At 38.0% G+C, this 16,215-nt stretch overlaps 1 protein-coding gene across 1 annotated transcript; it reads left to right on the top strand.

Annotated features, from left to right (window-relative positions):
- The first annotated feature begins 963 nt into the window (after positions 1 to 963).
- Positions 964 to 14,580, top strand: wnt7ba (wingless-type MMTV integration site family, member 7Ba). Its single transcript, XM_041780895.1, has 4 exons — positions 964 to 1,046; positions 3,242 to 3,468; positions 12,068 to 12,339; positions 14,101 to 14,580. The coding sequence occupies exons 1-4, from the start codon at positions 964 to 966 to the stop codon at positions 14,578 to 14,580; spliced, it is 1,062 nt and encodes a 353-aa protein (XP_041636829.1).
- The last annotated feature ends 1,635 nt before the right edge of the window (positions 14,581 to 16,215 follow it).

The raw sequence follows: 16,215 nt of genomic DNA, 5'->3' as shown, positions 1-16,215 counted from the left end.
GCATTTACGGTCTAGCGACAATACTCTAACATTACATCCCTAATGGTTTAGTCCATCCACAGTGTTAACATCACCAGTAAAATGGTCATTCTGTTTGAAGGAAAGGCTTATATTGAAGAATGTTACATTGTACTACAACTAATATTTTCTGGCTTTTTCCCTCATAAAAATGTAGGAAATCAATCTGCTGTTAATGAACCATGAACTAATGTTAAATACTTGTTTGATTCCAGCTTTGCAAACTAAATTTCACCATTTCATCTACTTCAATCAGCAACAGCTGGCTTTTTGAAAGTTCTCTTTAAAGAAATACTACTCCTTTAAACTGTAAGAAAAATCCACAGCCATAAAGTAGAGCATCTGTGCAGTCATGGAGTTATTTATCTCTTGGTTTTAGCTGGAACGAGGTGAGATATGCAGGGAATGGCTGAGTTTTTGGGTTGCGTGGTGAAGTGCTGGCATCACAGGTTAGATCCAACAACAGGAAGTGCATTAACAGAAGCTCTGTGAGTTGTGGGTGAGGACAGAGGGTGCAGACTCACCCCGGGGGCTGATGCAGGACACGTAACCCTTCCAGTGCCACGACACTTTCACTTTTGGAGACGTGAGGGACGCGTCGTTCATCCGGCACCCCATCTGCCCACACCCTCCCCCTCTCTCTCTCTCTCTCTCTCTCTCTCTCTCTCTCTCTAACTTTTTCGCACCCAGTCCTCTGTCAGTCCAGGTGGCGGGGCGCACTTCGGCCGTAGGATGCAGCCTCTCATCTCCACCGCGTGAAGAGCGGAGCTTGGAGCTGCAGCTGCAGCGCGCTACGGCTCCGTTAGCTACAGACGGCACCTCTCCACGGGACAAAGACGAGACGGAGCTTTGGGACCCTCGATTAAAGGATATATTCACTTCTACTTCACTTTTTCATTTCTTACTTTCAAAGGGAGCAGAACCACGTTTGTTCAATGCGCAACCATGCTCATCATCTCGTCACGCAGTGCGCTGCTGTCCGTCTACTACCCGCAGATCTTCCTCATCCTCACCAGCGGTAGCTACCTGTACGTTTCCTATCAGTGCACTTGTTTTATTCCAGCACGAGTCGGATTGATGTGCTAGTGACAGCTGTGCCGTATGCGCACAGCTGCCAATTACGCGCGGAGGCGCATAATAAGATCGCACTTTAAAGCTTTTGTGATTTTGTTGCAGGTGTTTTATTCTGAAAAGAGAGAGCGCTCTGTGGGATTTTTACAACTTTAAAGCCAGATTATACATCTCAAGTATTTCTTTAGTGGTATGATGTTGTTCCAGTGTGCCACAGAGATGGTTCTTAGTGGAAAAAATTCAACTTTCCAGTTAGCCAAAGTCTAGAGAGCATGCACAGAGAGGACGGAATTGCGTGACTGCTGTCATTGAATCATCTTGATTTTATCCCACAATTCAATCACGCTGCCACGGACCAGGAGCTGTGGCTTTTATCCCCAGAATATGAGCAGTCATGTCTGTTTCAGTCCAGCTCTTTGTCATAAATGGACCAGAGTCGATGAACGAATGAAGCCAGTTTTCAATCTACAGGATTTTTGACGTCCTAATATGAGCTCAGCTGATGAGATAACCTGCTCTGATGGATTTACACATTACACCGCAACCACTTTGTCTTTAGGAGCACCTCGTCAGACAAGAGCCCTGATTTGAAAGCAGCATATGGAAAAGAGTCAGGCTGGACTGAGCCATGCTCTGCGTAAAGCACGGGGGAATGTAATGAGCTCTCTCTTATGGCACTAAAAGATCCAGGCTGCTCACAAAGAGGGTGATTGCTGCACCATACAGAGCAGAGGCAGGTCCTCACATTCAGAGCAGACCCACTTCTGGAATCAACGCTCAGGCATCACTTTAATTTACCACCCTTTAAAGCCATTAAGGACAAAAACGTCCACTTCCAAAAAAACTGATATAAAAACTTAACAGATTCACGTCTTTCTGCTTTCTTGCATAAATCTCTTAAACACCTTCAGCTGTGCTCAAAACTACCAAACATTCAATCATTTTGAGGATTTTAACCCTTTAAATGCCAGTTTGATTTCTCAAAGTCAGTGTTGTTTTTTATGAATAAAAGTGGGAAAAAAAGGTTTTTCTTCCTTAAACCAAATGTTGGATGGCTGGGGCATTATTTCTAAATCTGATTAGTCAAAATATTGACTTTGATGCATCATTAGTTTTTGTGTAGCATCTGATTATAAATTTACTTCCCTTTCGAGTCATTAAGGACAAAAACGCCCAATTCCAAAAACAGCTATAAAATAGCATACAATAATATTTTTTTCTGCTTCTTTTTTTTTGGTCAAATCTTTTGATCAACTTCAGTTCTAATAAAAAAAAAATGATTACTGGATAGATTTCAGGATTTTAACCCTTTAAATTCTAGTTTGGTTAGAGGATGGTCATATTTTTTCTAAAAACACACACAAAACATGAATTATTTTCCGGATTACTAATGGTGGGGAGGTGTGGGGTGTTTTTTAAAATCAGTCCTGGGTATGTCAAACATTAGCCAAAATACTGACTTTGATGCATCATTAGTTTTTGTGCAGCATCTGATTATAAATTTACTACCCTTTGGAGTCATTAAGGACAAAAACGTCCCATTGACTCCCATTCAAACCACATTCTTTTACCTCATAGCCATTGCATGATAAAATAATGTATTCTGTAATGTTATGGTTTCATTTTTGAGAAAAAGAGTAAAATTTGTCATTTTTACTGTTCATCACCAAAATCCACCATTTCCCCATTATAGGCCTGTCCATTAAAAGCCTGTCATTTCATTAGTTTTGTGCTTGTGTTATTGAACTTATTAGGCCACTTCAAGATCATTTGCATGTGTGCATAAAACCTCAACATGATTGAATGTTTGGTAGTTTTGAGCACAGCTGAAGTTGTTTAAGAGACTTATGCACAAAAAAAAGCAGAATAAAATATCAGTCTGTTTAGTTTTTATAGCAGTTTTATGGAAGTGGACATTTTTGTCCTTAATTGTTTTGAAGGGTAGTAAATTTGTTTCTCAGTGTTCCTCTTACCTATTAGAGCAATTCAAATTTGAATTCAAAAATCTGCCTTGAAAGAAACTTTGTAGCAAACAATCAGACCATTTGCATTAACACAGCCAGGTAATGTTTGAACAGCTCAGTGGATCCAGAAGTCTGATTTGGTGCATTTTTCTCTCCCTTCTCATTGATCCCTGTTTCTCTGTGTGCAGGGCGCTGTCCTCTGTAGTGGCTCTAGGTGCCAACATAATCTGCAACAAGATACCAGGACTGGCCCCCCGGCAGAGAGCCCTCTGTCAGAGTCGCCCGGATGCCATCATTGTCATCGGCGAAGGCGCCCAGCTGGGCATCAATGAGTGCCAGTACCAGTTCAGATATGGAAGGTGGAACTGCTCGGCCCTGGGGGAGAGGACTGTCTTTGGACAAGAGCTGAGAGTAGGTCAGTCTGTTTAAAATGCAGAATTTTACAGATAGGAGGAAAAATGAATCTGGGCAAAGTAAATTTAACTTCATTTAATCTTTGATGTCAACAATAAAAATCCAAGATTTTAGCTTGACATGAGTATATCTAATTTTGTAGTCAGTTTCTTTTGTTAAAAAAACAAGACACTGTGAATTTACAATTCTGAATCTAAAAGGACAAACTATCAAAAAAAAAATGTAAGAATGATTTCTATAAAAGGTCAAAAATGACTTAAAATCGTAAATAATTGTAAAATATTACAAGACAACACATTGTATTTTCCATATACAGTTAACATTTTCCTCTGCTAAGAAAATTATGAATCTAAAATATCAAAATATGAAATAAAAATGGAAAATAGTTCTTCTAAAAGGTCAAAATATGAATTTAAATTTAAAGTTATGAATCTTAAATGTCAAAATAAGGAATAAAAGTGAAAATAACTCCTCTAAAAGCTCAGAATATGACATAAAATTTAAAAATGTAAATCTTAAAGGTCAAAATATGAAAGAAAATTTAAAATTATGACTCTAAAATATCAAACTTTGAAATAAAAGGCAAAATAATGATTAAAAAAGGCCAAAATATGACTAAAAATTAAAAATAGTTAATCCAAAACAACACAATAATGACTCTAAAAGGTCAAAATATGACTTAAAATGTAAAATTGTGAATCTTTTAGGTCAAAATATGAAAGAAAATTTGAAAAAAGATACTCTTAAAGCTCAAAAATGATTCAAAATTTAAAATTGTAAATCATAAATGTCAAAATATGAAATAAAGTAAAAAAAAATATCCCTTTTTTTAATGTCAAAATATGAATTAAAATATAAAATTATGAATCTAAAAGATCAACATATGAAATAAAATGTAAAATAATGATTATAAAAGGTCAAAGTATGACTAAAAATTATAAATAGTGAATCTAAAAGGACAAACTATGAAATAAAAAGTAGGAACAATTACTATAAAAGGTCAAATATGACTTAAAAGTTAAAATTATGAATCTGAAAGGTCAAAATCTAAAAAAATAAGCCAAAATGATAACTGTAAGAGGTCGAAGTATGATTTCAAATTATAAATAGTGAATCTAAAAGGTCAAAATATGAAATAAAAAGTCAAAATCATAAGTTCAAGTTAGAATTGTAAGATGCAAAATTGAAATGAAAACACAAATTCATTTCTTTTCCCACACTTTTGACTTTTTATCTCATTATTTTTATCCCTTCCATTTGTATGACTTACTGAGGATATCTGAAATCATGAATGTTAAATTTACATTTCTATACTGGAGGAACTCTGAAGACCTCATACTGGTTGCCCAGTTATAATGAAAATATGATACAATGTTGAGGGCCAGGTATAACTGTGCCATGGGCCGGATTTGGCCCCCCAGCCGCCAGTTTGACACTCCTGCATTAGACTAAAAATGTATTCTATTAATTCTGAGAAATACAACTGAAATAGCTGCTTTGGATTTTAATGTTACCACAAGTATATTGTATTACCACCTTCAACAGTTCACTCTCACACCATGGACGGTTTACTGATGGAAAAGGACGTCCTAGTTCAGCACCTGTCACTCACTGGAGTCACAAACGTTGTTGTTGTTGTTTTCCAAACATTGTTTAGAGTTGGATTTAAACAGAGTTTTTAAGTGTAGGGTATTTTCCACACCTTATAATAAAATAAGTTGAACTTTCCTTAAAAAAAACACTCGTTGCCTCAAAAACAACAACTAAACTCGACTTTTGTGAGTTGAAATGACTTGTTTGTTCTAAATGAGCTGCAATAACACCAACCTAATATTTCTGAGAGATAAACACCAGTGTTAACTTTATTAATGGAAGTGTACTGCACTAGCTTTATGTTAACTATCTTCTCTATCTACTTTGAGTGTGCCATACTTGAGCTGAACCATCTACTTTGAATGTACAATACTTCAAATCATGTGCATTTTTTTGTGCACTGTGTGCCCTGATATGTTCATAAGACTCAAGATATTATAGGCAAACAATCGCTTTGAAAACGTAGTACTCACTGCAAAAACAGTATTTCTAAAGGTATTTTAAGTTGCCATTCTACCTAAGATAGGTTAACTGTAGAAACCATAAACAAGCATGTCTAGAAGTCACCAACGGTACCGTTAGCTGGGGTCACGGGTGTAACACAGGGGGGAGAAGGGTACCCAGGGTTTTTACCCAGGTGAAACAGGGTGAAATTTGTACCAAATAGAGTGAAATAAAACACTGGAGGGCCTGTGCTCCTCTACTGCCAAATAATGCAAGTAAATTCAGTTTAACCAGAGTAAAAATGTTACTCATGCATTCTGGGAAAAGTATGCAGATAAGGGGATGATTGTCAAATATTCTGAGTACAATGACAAAAATATTTATGCTGTTTGAGTTCCATTCATTTAAAACTAAGAATGAGTTCTATCATCTCTGTTTAGGATTTTTAAATTTACACAACCCTTTTTTAACCCCGTTTTTTTGTTTGGTCCGACAGTGCAGAAAAAAATGTACAAGTTTTAAGTCTAACAGGGGTGTCAAACTGAAGGCCCACCAGAATGGGGTCTGCAGACTTCCCCCAGTATAAAAACGTGAGGTGAACCTGTATGATTTAAAGTTTGTTTATTGTTCCTGTTTAACTGCAGCATAAACTCAAAGAGCTCTGTGGTGGATTATTGATCAGATTACAGATTATATGACAGAGAGCCTCAGTCATCAGCTAATAACACGGATCTGTGGGCTAGATAGACCAAGATATCAATAATGGTTCAATGACTGAGTTTATGAACCAAAGAAATTCCACTGATAATCAGAAATAATGCTTTTATGGCCAATCCTTGACCGGTTTTATTCTGAATCTCAACGTTTTTGAATGGATTTGAAAGACGGGTAATGTTTGGGCTGTGAGGGTGAATCAGCTGATCATAAGAACCTGACGTCGCTCAGACTGATGCTGTGAAGTGAAGGCCAGTATGAAAATGTAAATTCAACATTAATGATTTAAAATATCCTCATTAAGTCAGACAAATGGAAAGGGGGAAAATAATGAGAATGAAAGTCAAGGAGGTGGGAAAAGAAATGAATTTGTGTTTTTATTTCAATTTTGTATCTCACAATTCTGACTTGAATTTAAAATTTGACTTTTTATTTCATAGTTTGACCTTTTAGATTCATACTTTTAAATTTTAAGTCACATTTTGATCTTTTAGGGTCATTATTTTGACCTTTCATTTCATATTTTGTCTTTTTATTTCGTGTTTTTACCTTTAAGATTCAAAATTTTAAAATTCATATCATATTTTGGCCTTTTATAGTCATTATTTTGACTTTTTATTTCATATTTAGACTTTTCAGATTCATTATTTTAAATTTTACGTCATGTTTTGACCTTAAAATTCATTATTTTTATTTTGTATGTCATATATTACTTTTTATTCAGAATTTTAAATTTCAAGTCATATTTTGACCTTCTAGAGTCATTATTTTGACTTTTTATTTCATATTTTGACTGTTTAGATTCATTATTTTACATTTTAACTCATAATTTGACCTTAAAGATTCAATATTTTGATTTTTTATGTCATTTTTTTGACTTATGTATTTGGAATTTTAATTTCTAAGAAATATTTTGACCGTTTAGAGTCATTATTTTGAGTGTATCTCATATTCTGACCCTCTAGATTCACAGTTCAAAATTCTAACTCTAATATTTCCACCTTTTTAATTCATGGTTTCAGATTTTATCTCATATTTTGACTTTTAAAACTCATGGTTTTGACTTTTATCTCTTATATTTGTTTTATTTCATGTTTTGACCTTTTAGATTCATACTTTTGACATTTTTGACATATTTTGACATATTTTGACCTTGTACGGTATTTATTTTGACTTTTTATTTCATATTTTGACCATTTACATTCATTATTTTAAAACTTAAATCGTATTTTGACCCTAAGTCATATTTTGACTTGTACTAATTCGGAATTTTGAATTTTAAGTAATATTTTAACCTTTTAGAGTCATTATTTTGAGTGTATCTCATATTCTGACCTTCAAGATTCACAGTTCAAAATTCTAACTCATATTTTGACCTTTTTAATTCATAATTTCAGATTTTATCTCATATTTTGACTTTTAAAACACATGGTTTTGACTTTTATCTCTTATATTTGCCTTTTTACAACATTACTTTGACTTTTAATTTCTTGTTTTGACCTTTTGAACTAATAAGTTTGACATTTTATCTCTGATTATGGGCATATAAACTTTGACTTTTTCATTTTATAATCATTTCTCATCAGTACAAAGTTCCCCCCCATACTCTATCACAGGTGAAAATAAGTTTTTCCAGTTTACGGTTAAATGTTGACTCTGTCAGGCTCTCAGTTAGGCCTGTTCTTAAACCGGACCCTGTTGTGACTGAGTTTGACACCCCTGCTCTAAACAACATCTACATCATCTCAGACGAACAAAGCCCCTCACGCCCCGTCTTGTTTTATTCAGCATTCCTCACGCTTTTATTTCTCACAGAGGCCTGTTTGCTCCTAATGTGAACCTCTTATATAAATTGTGTTTCAGTCTGCAATGTTTTGTTGCGGTCTTGCTGTGGGTTTGGATCCATGTTTAATCTAGCAGCTCTGGGAGCAATCACTTTTGTCGACACAGGAGACGGGCAGACGGACGTCTGGATCCTTTTATTTCTTTTGTCAGAGGAAATGTCTCTTTTCTCTTGTGGTGTGTAAACGAGCTCAGAGAGACACTTTGGATCCGGGTTTGATCCACATGTCTTCCTTTCTCTCTGAAATACAAATTCTTAATGGATCGGCGTAAAAACCCAGACTGTTAGTTAACATAAGGACACAAATATTTAGCTTGGATGGCTCATGGATATTAGGATTGGTTTGTGTGTCTATTTTTAAAAATGGGAATGTAAGCATGGGCCGTACCCCCTCTTGTGTTGCTAATGTACCATCCACCACTTCATTTGATTGACCTGCTGGGCCCATCCACTCATTAAGCAGTGAGAAAGACCAGAAAGATTCATGCAAACCACTAATTGAAGTCAGCTCCAGCAGCTGGATGGCAACAATAGAACCCTGCATATGCTGCCGTACAATCAAAACAAATCACAGAGTTGTGTGATGGCTGTTTGGCCGTGGCGTGCGCCCGATGCCTTGAGAAATGCTCACCATACAGCATATCTGAACGGCTGGTGGATTTAGCCTGATGAGAGAAGACTTCAGCGTTTGTTATGAGTTATGGATGGAGGGGAACCACAGGCCTGACGGATTCTGCAAGTGAGTTTGTCGGGTTGGCGAGGGGCCATTAGAATCGCCTCTACCAGAGACGCCATGCATTAATACTGCTGAGGAAAGAGCAGCTCTGCATTACACTGATTAGAGAGGAAGGGTATCTGATTACCAATTACAGTGGCAATAAATTCATTTCCCTCTTCACAGCATAAATAAAAATGTTTACTCTGAAGTTCAAACGGTGACACACAAAAGACTGGGCTCATCTAAGTCGAGCCTGGCCACAGATTATTCCAGCATGCACAACAGTGGTATCATTGCCTGTAATAATGTGGACCGCCTAAGATGTTCGAGGAATGACACTCAAGCCGCGTGAGAAGTTCCATTGATGAAAAACATTAAAAGATTGAAAACCAAGAAAAAGCTCCTGCAGTCAGCCAGTAGATGTCACTTGTGTTTCCTTCACTCTCATTATTCTGATGCAGTTATCACATAGATGCCAAGATCCTTCAAAAATGACTGAATGAATGGGTCAATTTGTATCAAAATTATTATGCATATGATATTCTTCTCTGATTTTCCTAAATAGTCAATGCAAATGACAATTTAGAATATTTTTAAAGTCAAACTCAAAATGCACTGTTCCACATTATTAAACATGACAGAGTTTCTAAACATTTTATAGGTTGTAAAGAACTGAAAATGGTCATGTGTTGAATCTGCAGCATTAGGAGGTCATATTTACTGAAATCAAAGCTATTTTAATCAAAAACATCTGAACAGGCCAAGTTCCATGCTAACATAGGAGCCCTTCTTTGATATCACCTTCACTATTCTTGCATCCATTGAACTTGTGAGTTTTTGGAGAGTTTCTGCTTGAATTTCTTTGCAGGATGTCAGAATATCCTCCCAGAGCTGCTGTTTTGATGTGAACTGCCTCCCACCCTCATAGATCTTTAGCTTGAGGATGCTCCAAAGGTTCTCAACAGGGTTGAGGTCAGGAGAGGATGGGGTCACACCATGTGTTTCTCTCCTTTTATGCCCATAGCAGCCAATGACACAGAGGGATTCTTTGCAGCATGAGATGGAGCATTGTCAAGCATGAAGATCATTTTGCTACAGAAGGCACTGTTCTTCTTTTTGTACCATGGAAGAAAGTGGTCAGTCAGAAACTCTCTATACTTTGCTGAGCTCATTTTCACACCTTCAGGGACCCTAAAGGGGCCTACCAGCTCGCTCCTCATGATTCAGGCCCAGAACATGACTCCGCCCCCTCCTTGCTGACATCACAGCCTTGTTGGGACATGGTGGCCATCCACCAACCATCCACTACTCCTCCATCTGGACCATCCAGGGTTGCACAGCGCTCATCAGAAAACAAGACTGTTTGAAAATGAGTCTTCATATATTTCTGGGCCCACTGCAACCGTTTCTGCTTGTGAGCATTGGTTAGGGGGGGCTGAATAGTAGGTTTATGCATGACTGCAAGCCTCTGGAGGATCCTACACCTTGAGGTTGGTGGGACTTTTCCTTTCACAAGTCCTGCAGTTGAAAGCCGAATCAGATCTTGACTGGTACTGATCAATAATGAAATCAATGTGATTTTATCACATTATCATTATCATCTGGGCTTGAAGGAGACATTTCTGTAAACTAGCCCTATCCAGCCACTGTTTTCAGTCTGGTTTCTCTTGCAGTTTTGACTTTACGACACTGTAAATGTATGTCTTGAATAAGGTTAAAATTTGTGACTTTAATAGTAAAATTTCTTTTGCAAATTTTTCAAGCGTCAAAATTCTAAATTTTCTTGTAAAGACACAACTTTATAACCCAACATAATGTATTTTCTGAAAAAAAATGTATGCATCATCTTTTTTTCTCTTTTAAGGTGGCTCAAATACACCTTTTTACCTTATGTGTCCAATCACGATTTTTTAAAACTATATGCACATTTGATTTTGACAGTATCAGAGCTGACAGGGCCCAGTGACTTCCTAAGATACCGAATTTACAATTAATATTTATGACTGTAAAAATCTGCTGATATCAGCTGTGATTTTTGGCCTTATGATTAAGTTTGTGGAGTTTTAGGCTTGGCCATCAGACCTTTTCACATCATCATTCCTTCCACTGTAAAGTCTGTCTTAAGGGCTGAAATTAGTTCATTTCTTTATCCTATAACTTTAAATTGTGTGTTCAAAGAACTGAAGTTTGATGCAAAAATATAACATTGATTGATATTGTCTTCTTGCTTATAAATCTGAGTCCTTCTTCATGCCCTCTTCTTCAAACACAGTCCTGCTTTGTGATGCTCGCTGTCTGCATAGTTTAAGGCAGTGGTTCCCTACCTTTTTTCCTTGGAGCCCCCTCATTCATATTTAATAAATGCTGAGCCCCCAAGAACCAACACAAAATAGCAAAAAGATGCCATGCTGTAAAGTATCGACATAAATTTTAACCGTTTCTTGGAAATAACCATAATAAAAATAGGTTAATGAAGGCAAAAATGGTCAAAAAACAGCAAGAAAGGGGCAAAATGAGCGAAAAAGGGGCAAATTAGACATAAAATGACAAAAGAAATGGGTAAAAAGTGAAAAAATGGGAGGAAAAGGGCAGAAATGGGTGAAAAGTTACTAAAGATTGAATTACAGGTGGCAAACATGGTCATAAAAGAACAATAAAACAAGGCAAAAAATGAGTGGAAAAGTGACTAAAATGGGCAAAGAGGTAGGAAAAATGGGAAAAAAAGGAGAGAAGAGTGGAAAAAATGGGGAAAAGAGTGGCATTTAATGGCAATTCAGCTTAAATGGACAAAAAGTGACAAAAAATGGCAAGAAAAAAACAGGAAAAAATTGCAAAAAGCAAGATAAAAGAGGAAAAAAGGTGAAAAAGTGTCAAAAATTGACAAAAAATTGCAAAAGAAGTGGCAAAAGCAGACTTAAAGCATTGAAATAAATTAAAAGTGGCAAAAATGGGTAAAAAAGGGCAACAGAAATAGACAATAAAATTAAGGTTGGCACTTTAAGCCAGCTGGAGAAGTGTGTGAAACAAACTGACTAATGTGACTTGCAATAGATAATTTCTGAGGTCAAAGTTTCCCTTTTTTAAGGTTTTATGGGGAATAATGTTTTAAATTCAGACATAAAAGAGCCACAAATCACCACAAAAGAGCCACATGTGGCTCAAGAGCCACACGTTGAGTATCACTGATTTAAGGCAAAGTCGTCCACTCTAATGATTTACTTTGGATTAATAAATCAGTGGGACGTTGGACATGTTCAAGTATACTCAGACTTTTCCCTCTCTCTTCAGGCAGCAGGGAAGCAGCATTCACTTACGCCATCACAGCGGCTGGAGTTGCCCATGCAGTGACCACAGCTTGTAGCCAGGGCAACCTCAGCCAGTGCGGCTGTGACCGCGAGAAGCAGGGCTACCACGACCAGGAGGAGGGCTGGAAGTGGGGGGGCTGCTCGGCCGATGTGAAGTACGGCGTGGAGTTCTCACGGCGCTTTGTTGATGCCCGTGAGATCAAGAAAAACGCCCGGCGGTTGATGAACCTGCACAACAATGAAGCAGGGCGAAAGGTAAGGACAGAGATAGCAGCACTAAAGATGGATCTATAATAGAGATGTATGACATTAGAATAAAGGGAGATTACACCATGTTTTCTCCGTATTAGACTAAGAATTTAACACCTGATTCATACATACAAGGCTGGTTTCTATTAATGTTTCAGCCATGAGAAAAAGAATGCTGTTTTTTAATACTGTGGTATTGATTTTAAGTGTGATAATACACATATTAAAAAAAATCATTGGCTCATTGTCTTGTTGAAAATAAACCTTCTCTCAAGCCGTTGATCTCTGTCAGAGTGAATAAGATTGTCCTCCAGGATGTTTTGCTGCATTAATTTTACCCTCGGCCTTTGCAAGCCCTCCAGGGCCAGCTGCTGAGAAGCATCCCCACAGCATGATGTTGCCACCACCTTGCTTCACAGTAGGGATGGTTTGTTTGTGGGGATGTGCAGTGTTTTAGCATCTTGTCTGATGTCTAAAAAGTTCTCCCACTTGACCATGGAGTCTCCCACATGCCTTTTGGTGAACTCAAGTCCAGATTTAATCTGAGATTTCTCTTTGTTACTCTCCTGTAAAGCTCTGACTGTTGAAGAACCCGGCCAACAGTCGTCTGCAGAGTCTCTCCCATCTCAGCTGCTGAAGCTTGGAACTCCTTCAGAGTAGTCATAGGTGTCTTGGTGGACTCTCTCACTAGTCTCCTTCTTGCACACTCACTCAGTTTGTGAGGACGGTCTGATCTAGGCAGATTTACACATGTGCTACATTCCTTCCATTTCTTGATGATGGATGTAACTGAACTCTGGGAGATTTTCAGAGCCTTGGGATTATTTTGTCTTCATCCCCTGACTTATACTTTTCAATAACCTTTTCTCTGAGTTGCTTGGAGTGTTCCTTAGTCTTCACAGTGTAATAGTAACCAAGAATACTGATCTATATTAATGCATTCACCTATTTTACAATACACATTTTTCTTTAATTGGCATTATTTTGTAGAAATCTGTCTTCACTCTTCTTCAAATTATATTGATCATGACTGGATTATAAAATCAATAAAAGGGTAAAACATCTAAGTGACTGAACACTTTTTATAGGCACTGTATGTTGAGTAGTAACAGGGTGTATTCTTTAAAGCCTCCCTCTCTTCTTCTTTAAGTGGCAGGCACCAGAGATCACCACACATTCTGACTCAACCACAGCCAAAGGCAGACTCCTCCAGAAGGCAGTAAAGTTAAAGAAGAAGAGAAGGTTTTGGCTTGTTTTATGGACAAAAAAGCTACAAGATGATCTAATTTTAGGCTCAGTTTCTAAAAAATCTTACTGCCTTAAAATGATATATCAGCTTCAAATAAAGGGGATTCTTTGGCATTAATGTCAAGCCAAGTCGCACCAGTCACCTGTCAGTTTTATCGTCTGACAATCTTTGTATGTCATTATAATATAATGTGGCTCAAACCACGTCGTAATTCAATATGTACGGTTGCACAACAGGTCTGGTCACTTTTCTCGCCATTATGTGGTCTGAATAAAGGTAACGTTAATTAAAGACTGCAGTTTTGGGGAATGAGTTTTTCCCCGTGTGTTCTGACATAAAGTTGGCACAGCGGCTAGTGTGCTGAAAGTTGAAGTGTCCACAGAAAGTCCTGCTCACCAGAAGAGAGACAGATTTGAATTGCTGTTAACTGATTTCACTGACAGGAATTCAAAGGGAAATTTATACAGTAATACCACACAGATTCTGTTCTGCCTTTAACCATTTTTCTGTGTGTCCAGATCCTGGAGGAGAGAATGAAGCTGGAGTGTAAGTGTCATGGTGTATCTGGTTCCTGCACCACTAAGACCTGCTGGATCACCCTGCCCAAATTCAGAGAGATCGGTTATCTCCTGAAAGAACGCTACAGCGACGCCGTTCAAGTGGAGCCTGTCCGAGCCTCGCGGCTGCGCCAACCCTCATTCCTACGACTCAAAGAGGCTCGAGGCTACCAGAAGCCCACAGACACAGACCTGGTGTACCTGGAGCGGTCGCCAAACTACTGTGAGGAGGACACAGCCACGGGGAGCACAGGGACACGGGGCAGACTGTGCAACGGCACCTCCACGCTCACGGACAGTTGTAATGTGATGTGCTGTGGCCGGGGCTACAACACCCACCACTACACGCGCATCTGGCAGTGCAACTGCAAGTTTCACTGGTGCTGCTTTGTCAAATGCAACACCTGCAGTGAGAAATCAGAAGTTTTCACCTGCAAGTGAAGAGTTGAGCCTGAGGGGGAAACAGACAGTGGGAGAAGATTAGGAAGGCGATGACAAAGTGGATTTGAAGTGAAGGACTCAAGTATTTATTTAACAATTTGCACATTTTGACTTCCTATTTTGGAATTACATAAAGTAAGGAAAAACTAATGCAAGATTTGGGGAATTCAGAAAGAAGAGAGGTTCAAAACTGTGAGTGATATTTGAAGGCATCTTGCAAAGATGTAGCTTTTCCCAACTGGAAGAAAACAAACCATTGCTGGAGAAAAGGTGTCAAACTGGAAAGGCCGAAGCGCCTCAGACTGGCATGAAGGACGGCTGAAGACTTTAACTGTATGCTCACACTGTATTCTGTTTGAACACTGAAATAAAACAAGATTATTTATGTACAAATATCTGATAGGACAGATAGCAAACTTATTTGCTCTTCTAACATTTTTCCCACTTGCTTCTGGAACATTTGAAGCTTTAGAGCTTAAGTCTTATAGAGTTATGTTTACTGCAGCTCCATCTCTTCTGTTATCAAAGGCGTATTTTGCTAAAATTTCTTTTGCACTCTAATAGTCCCATTCTTCCTTTTTTCCTTCTGGGATATCGTTAAATTGGGGGATTGTGTTGTTGAGTGCTGTGCTGACATCTCTCTCATGGACCCCCACCCTCCCCTCCCAAGTCCAGACCCTTTTGTTATGCCAAGAACCAAAGAGGCATAAAATATTCCCATACTATTTTAAGCATCCAAACTTGTCAGTTTGAATGGCACTTTCCATCCTGACTGTGTTCACTGTTTTGTTTTCAGAGGGCTCTTGACTTCTGAGAACAGCATGTAAGCCTCATTGGAACTCCATAGAGGTGCAATCAGGTTCAGATACATCCAACATTCCCATGAACAGCAGAGACATGGAATTCCACATCGTGGCCTCTGCTTACACAAGGCCTTCCAGCGCGGTTTAGGCCTGCTTGGGTGGATGGCATGTTTGCTAACCACACAGAAGGGGGTACAAGAGGATCAAAGGCCTGAAAGCTATTTTTGGACAGCACCCTTAATGTATTCAGAAATGTTTATTTAGGGCTTTATATAACATTCAAAACAATTAGAGTTTATTTTTATATGAGGAACGTGGCACTTTATGTCATTTATAGATGGAAAAGAAAGTCACTATTTACAAATGTTTTCTTATGTTATTGTTTAAGAATTTGAACGCTATAAATTATTAGATTTTTTTTGTATTTGATTTTTCCTAAATTGTAAATAATCCACGTGTTTCACCAAAGTAGCCCAGATTGTCAACTTCAACACGATCCTTCACATATCACTGTAGCCCACACAGGCTGAGAGACTCGTCAGATGTTGGAAATAAAAAGAAATTTGTGGAAACAACTGTTCAATGCAGTTGCAATCGAAATTATTCAACCCACATTTCAAGTAAAATAAAACAGCTCCAACCCAACTAACGCTTCAAGTGGTTTCCCCAGATGAAACTTATCAAGTCTCAAAGATATTCAACCCCGTCATGGCATAACCTGACACGCAACATGGGTTTGTTTCACACATCCATCTGGAAAACCTCCCATAGACAGTGTTTGGGAAAGGGCAGAGCCTTTGAGAAAAACTCTTAAGGTTGTCAAATCTTTATG

Source organism: Cheilinus undulatus, linkage group 23 (assembly GCF_018320785.1).
Source record: "Cheilinus undulatus linkage group 23, ASM1832078v1, whole genome shotgun sequence".
NCBI lineage: Eukaryota > Metazoa > Chordata > Actinopteri > Labriformes > Labridae > Cheilinus > Cheilinus undulatus.
The sequence above is the reverse complement of the archived record's forward strand: the minus strand, read 5'-3'. Positions and strand labels throughout refer to the sequence as shown.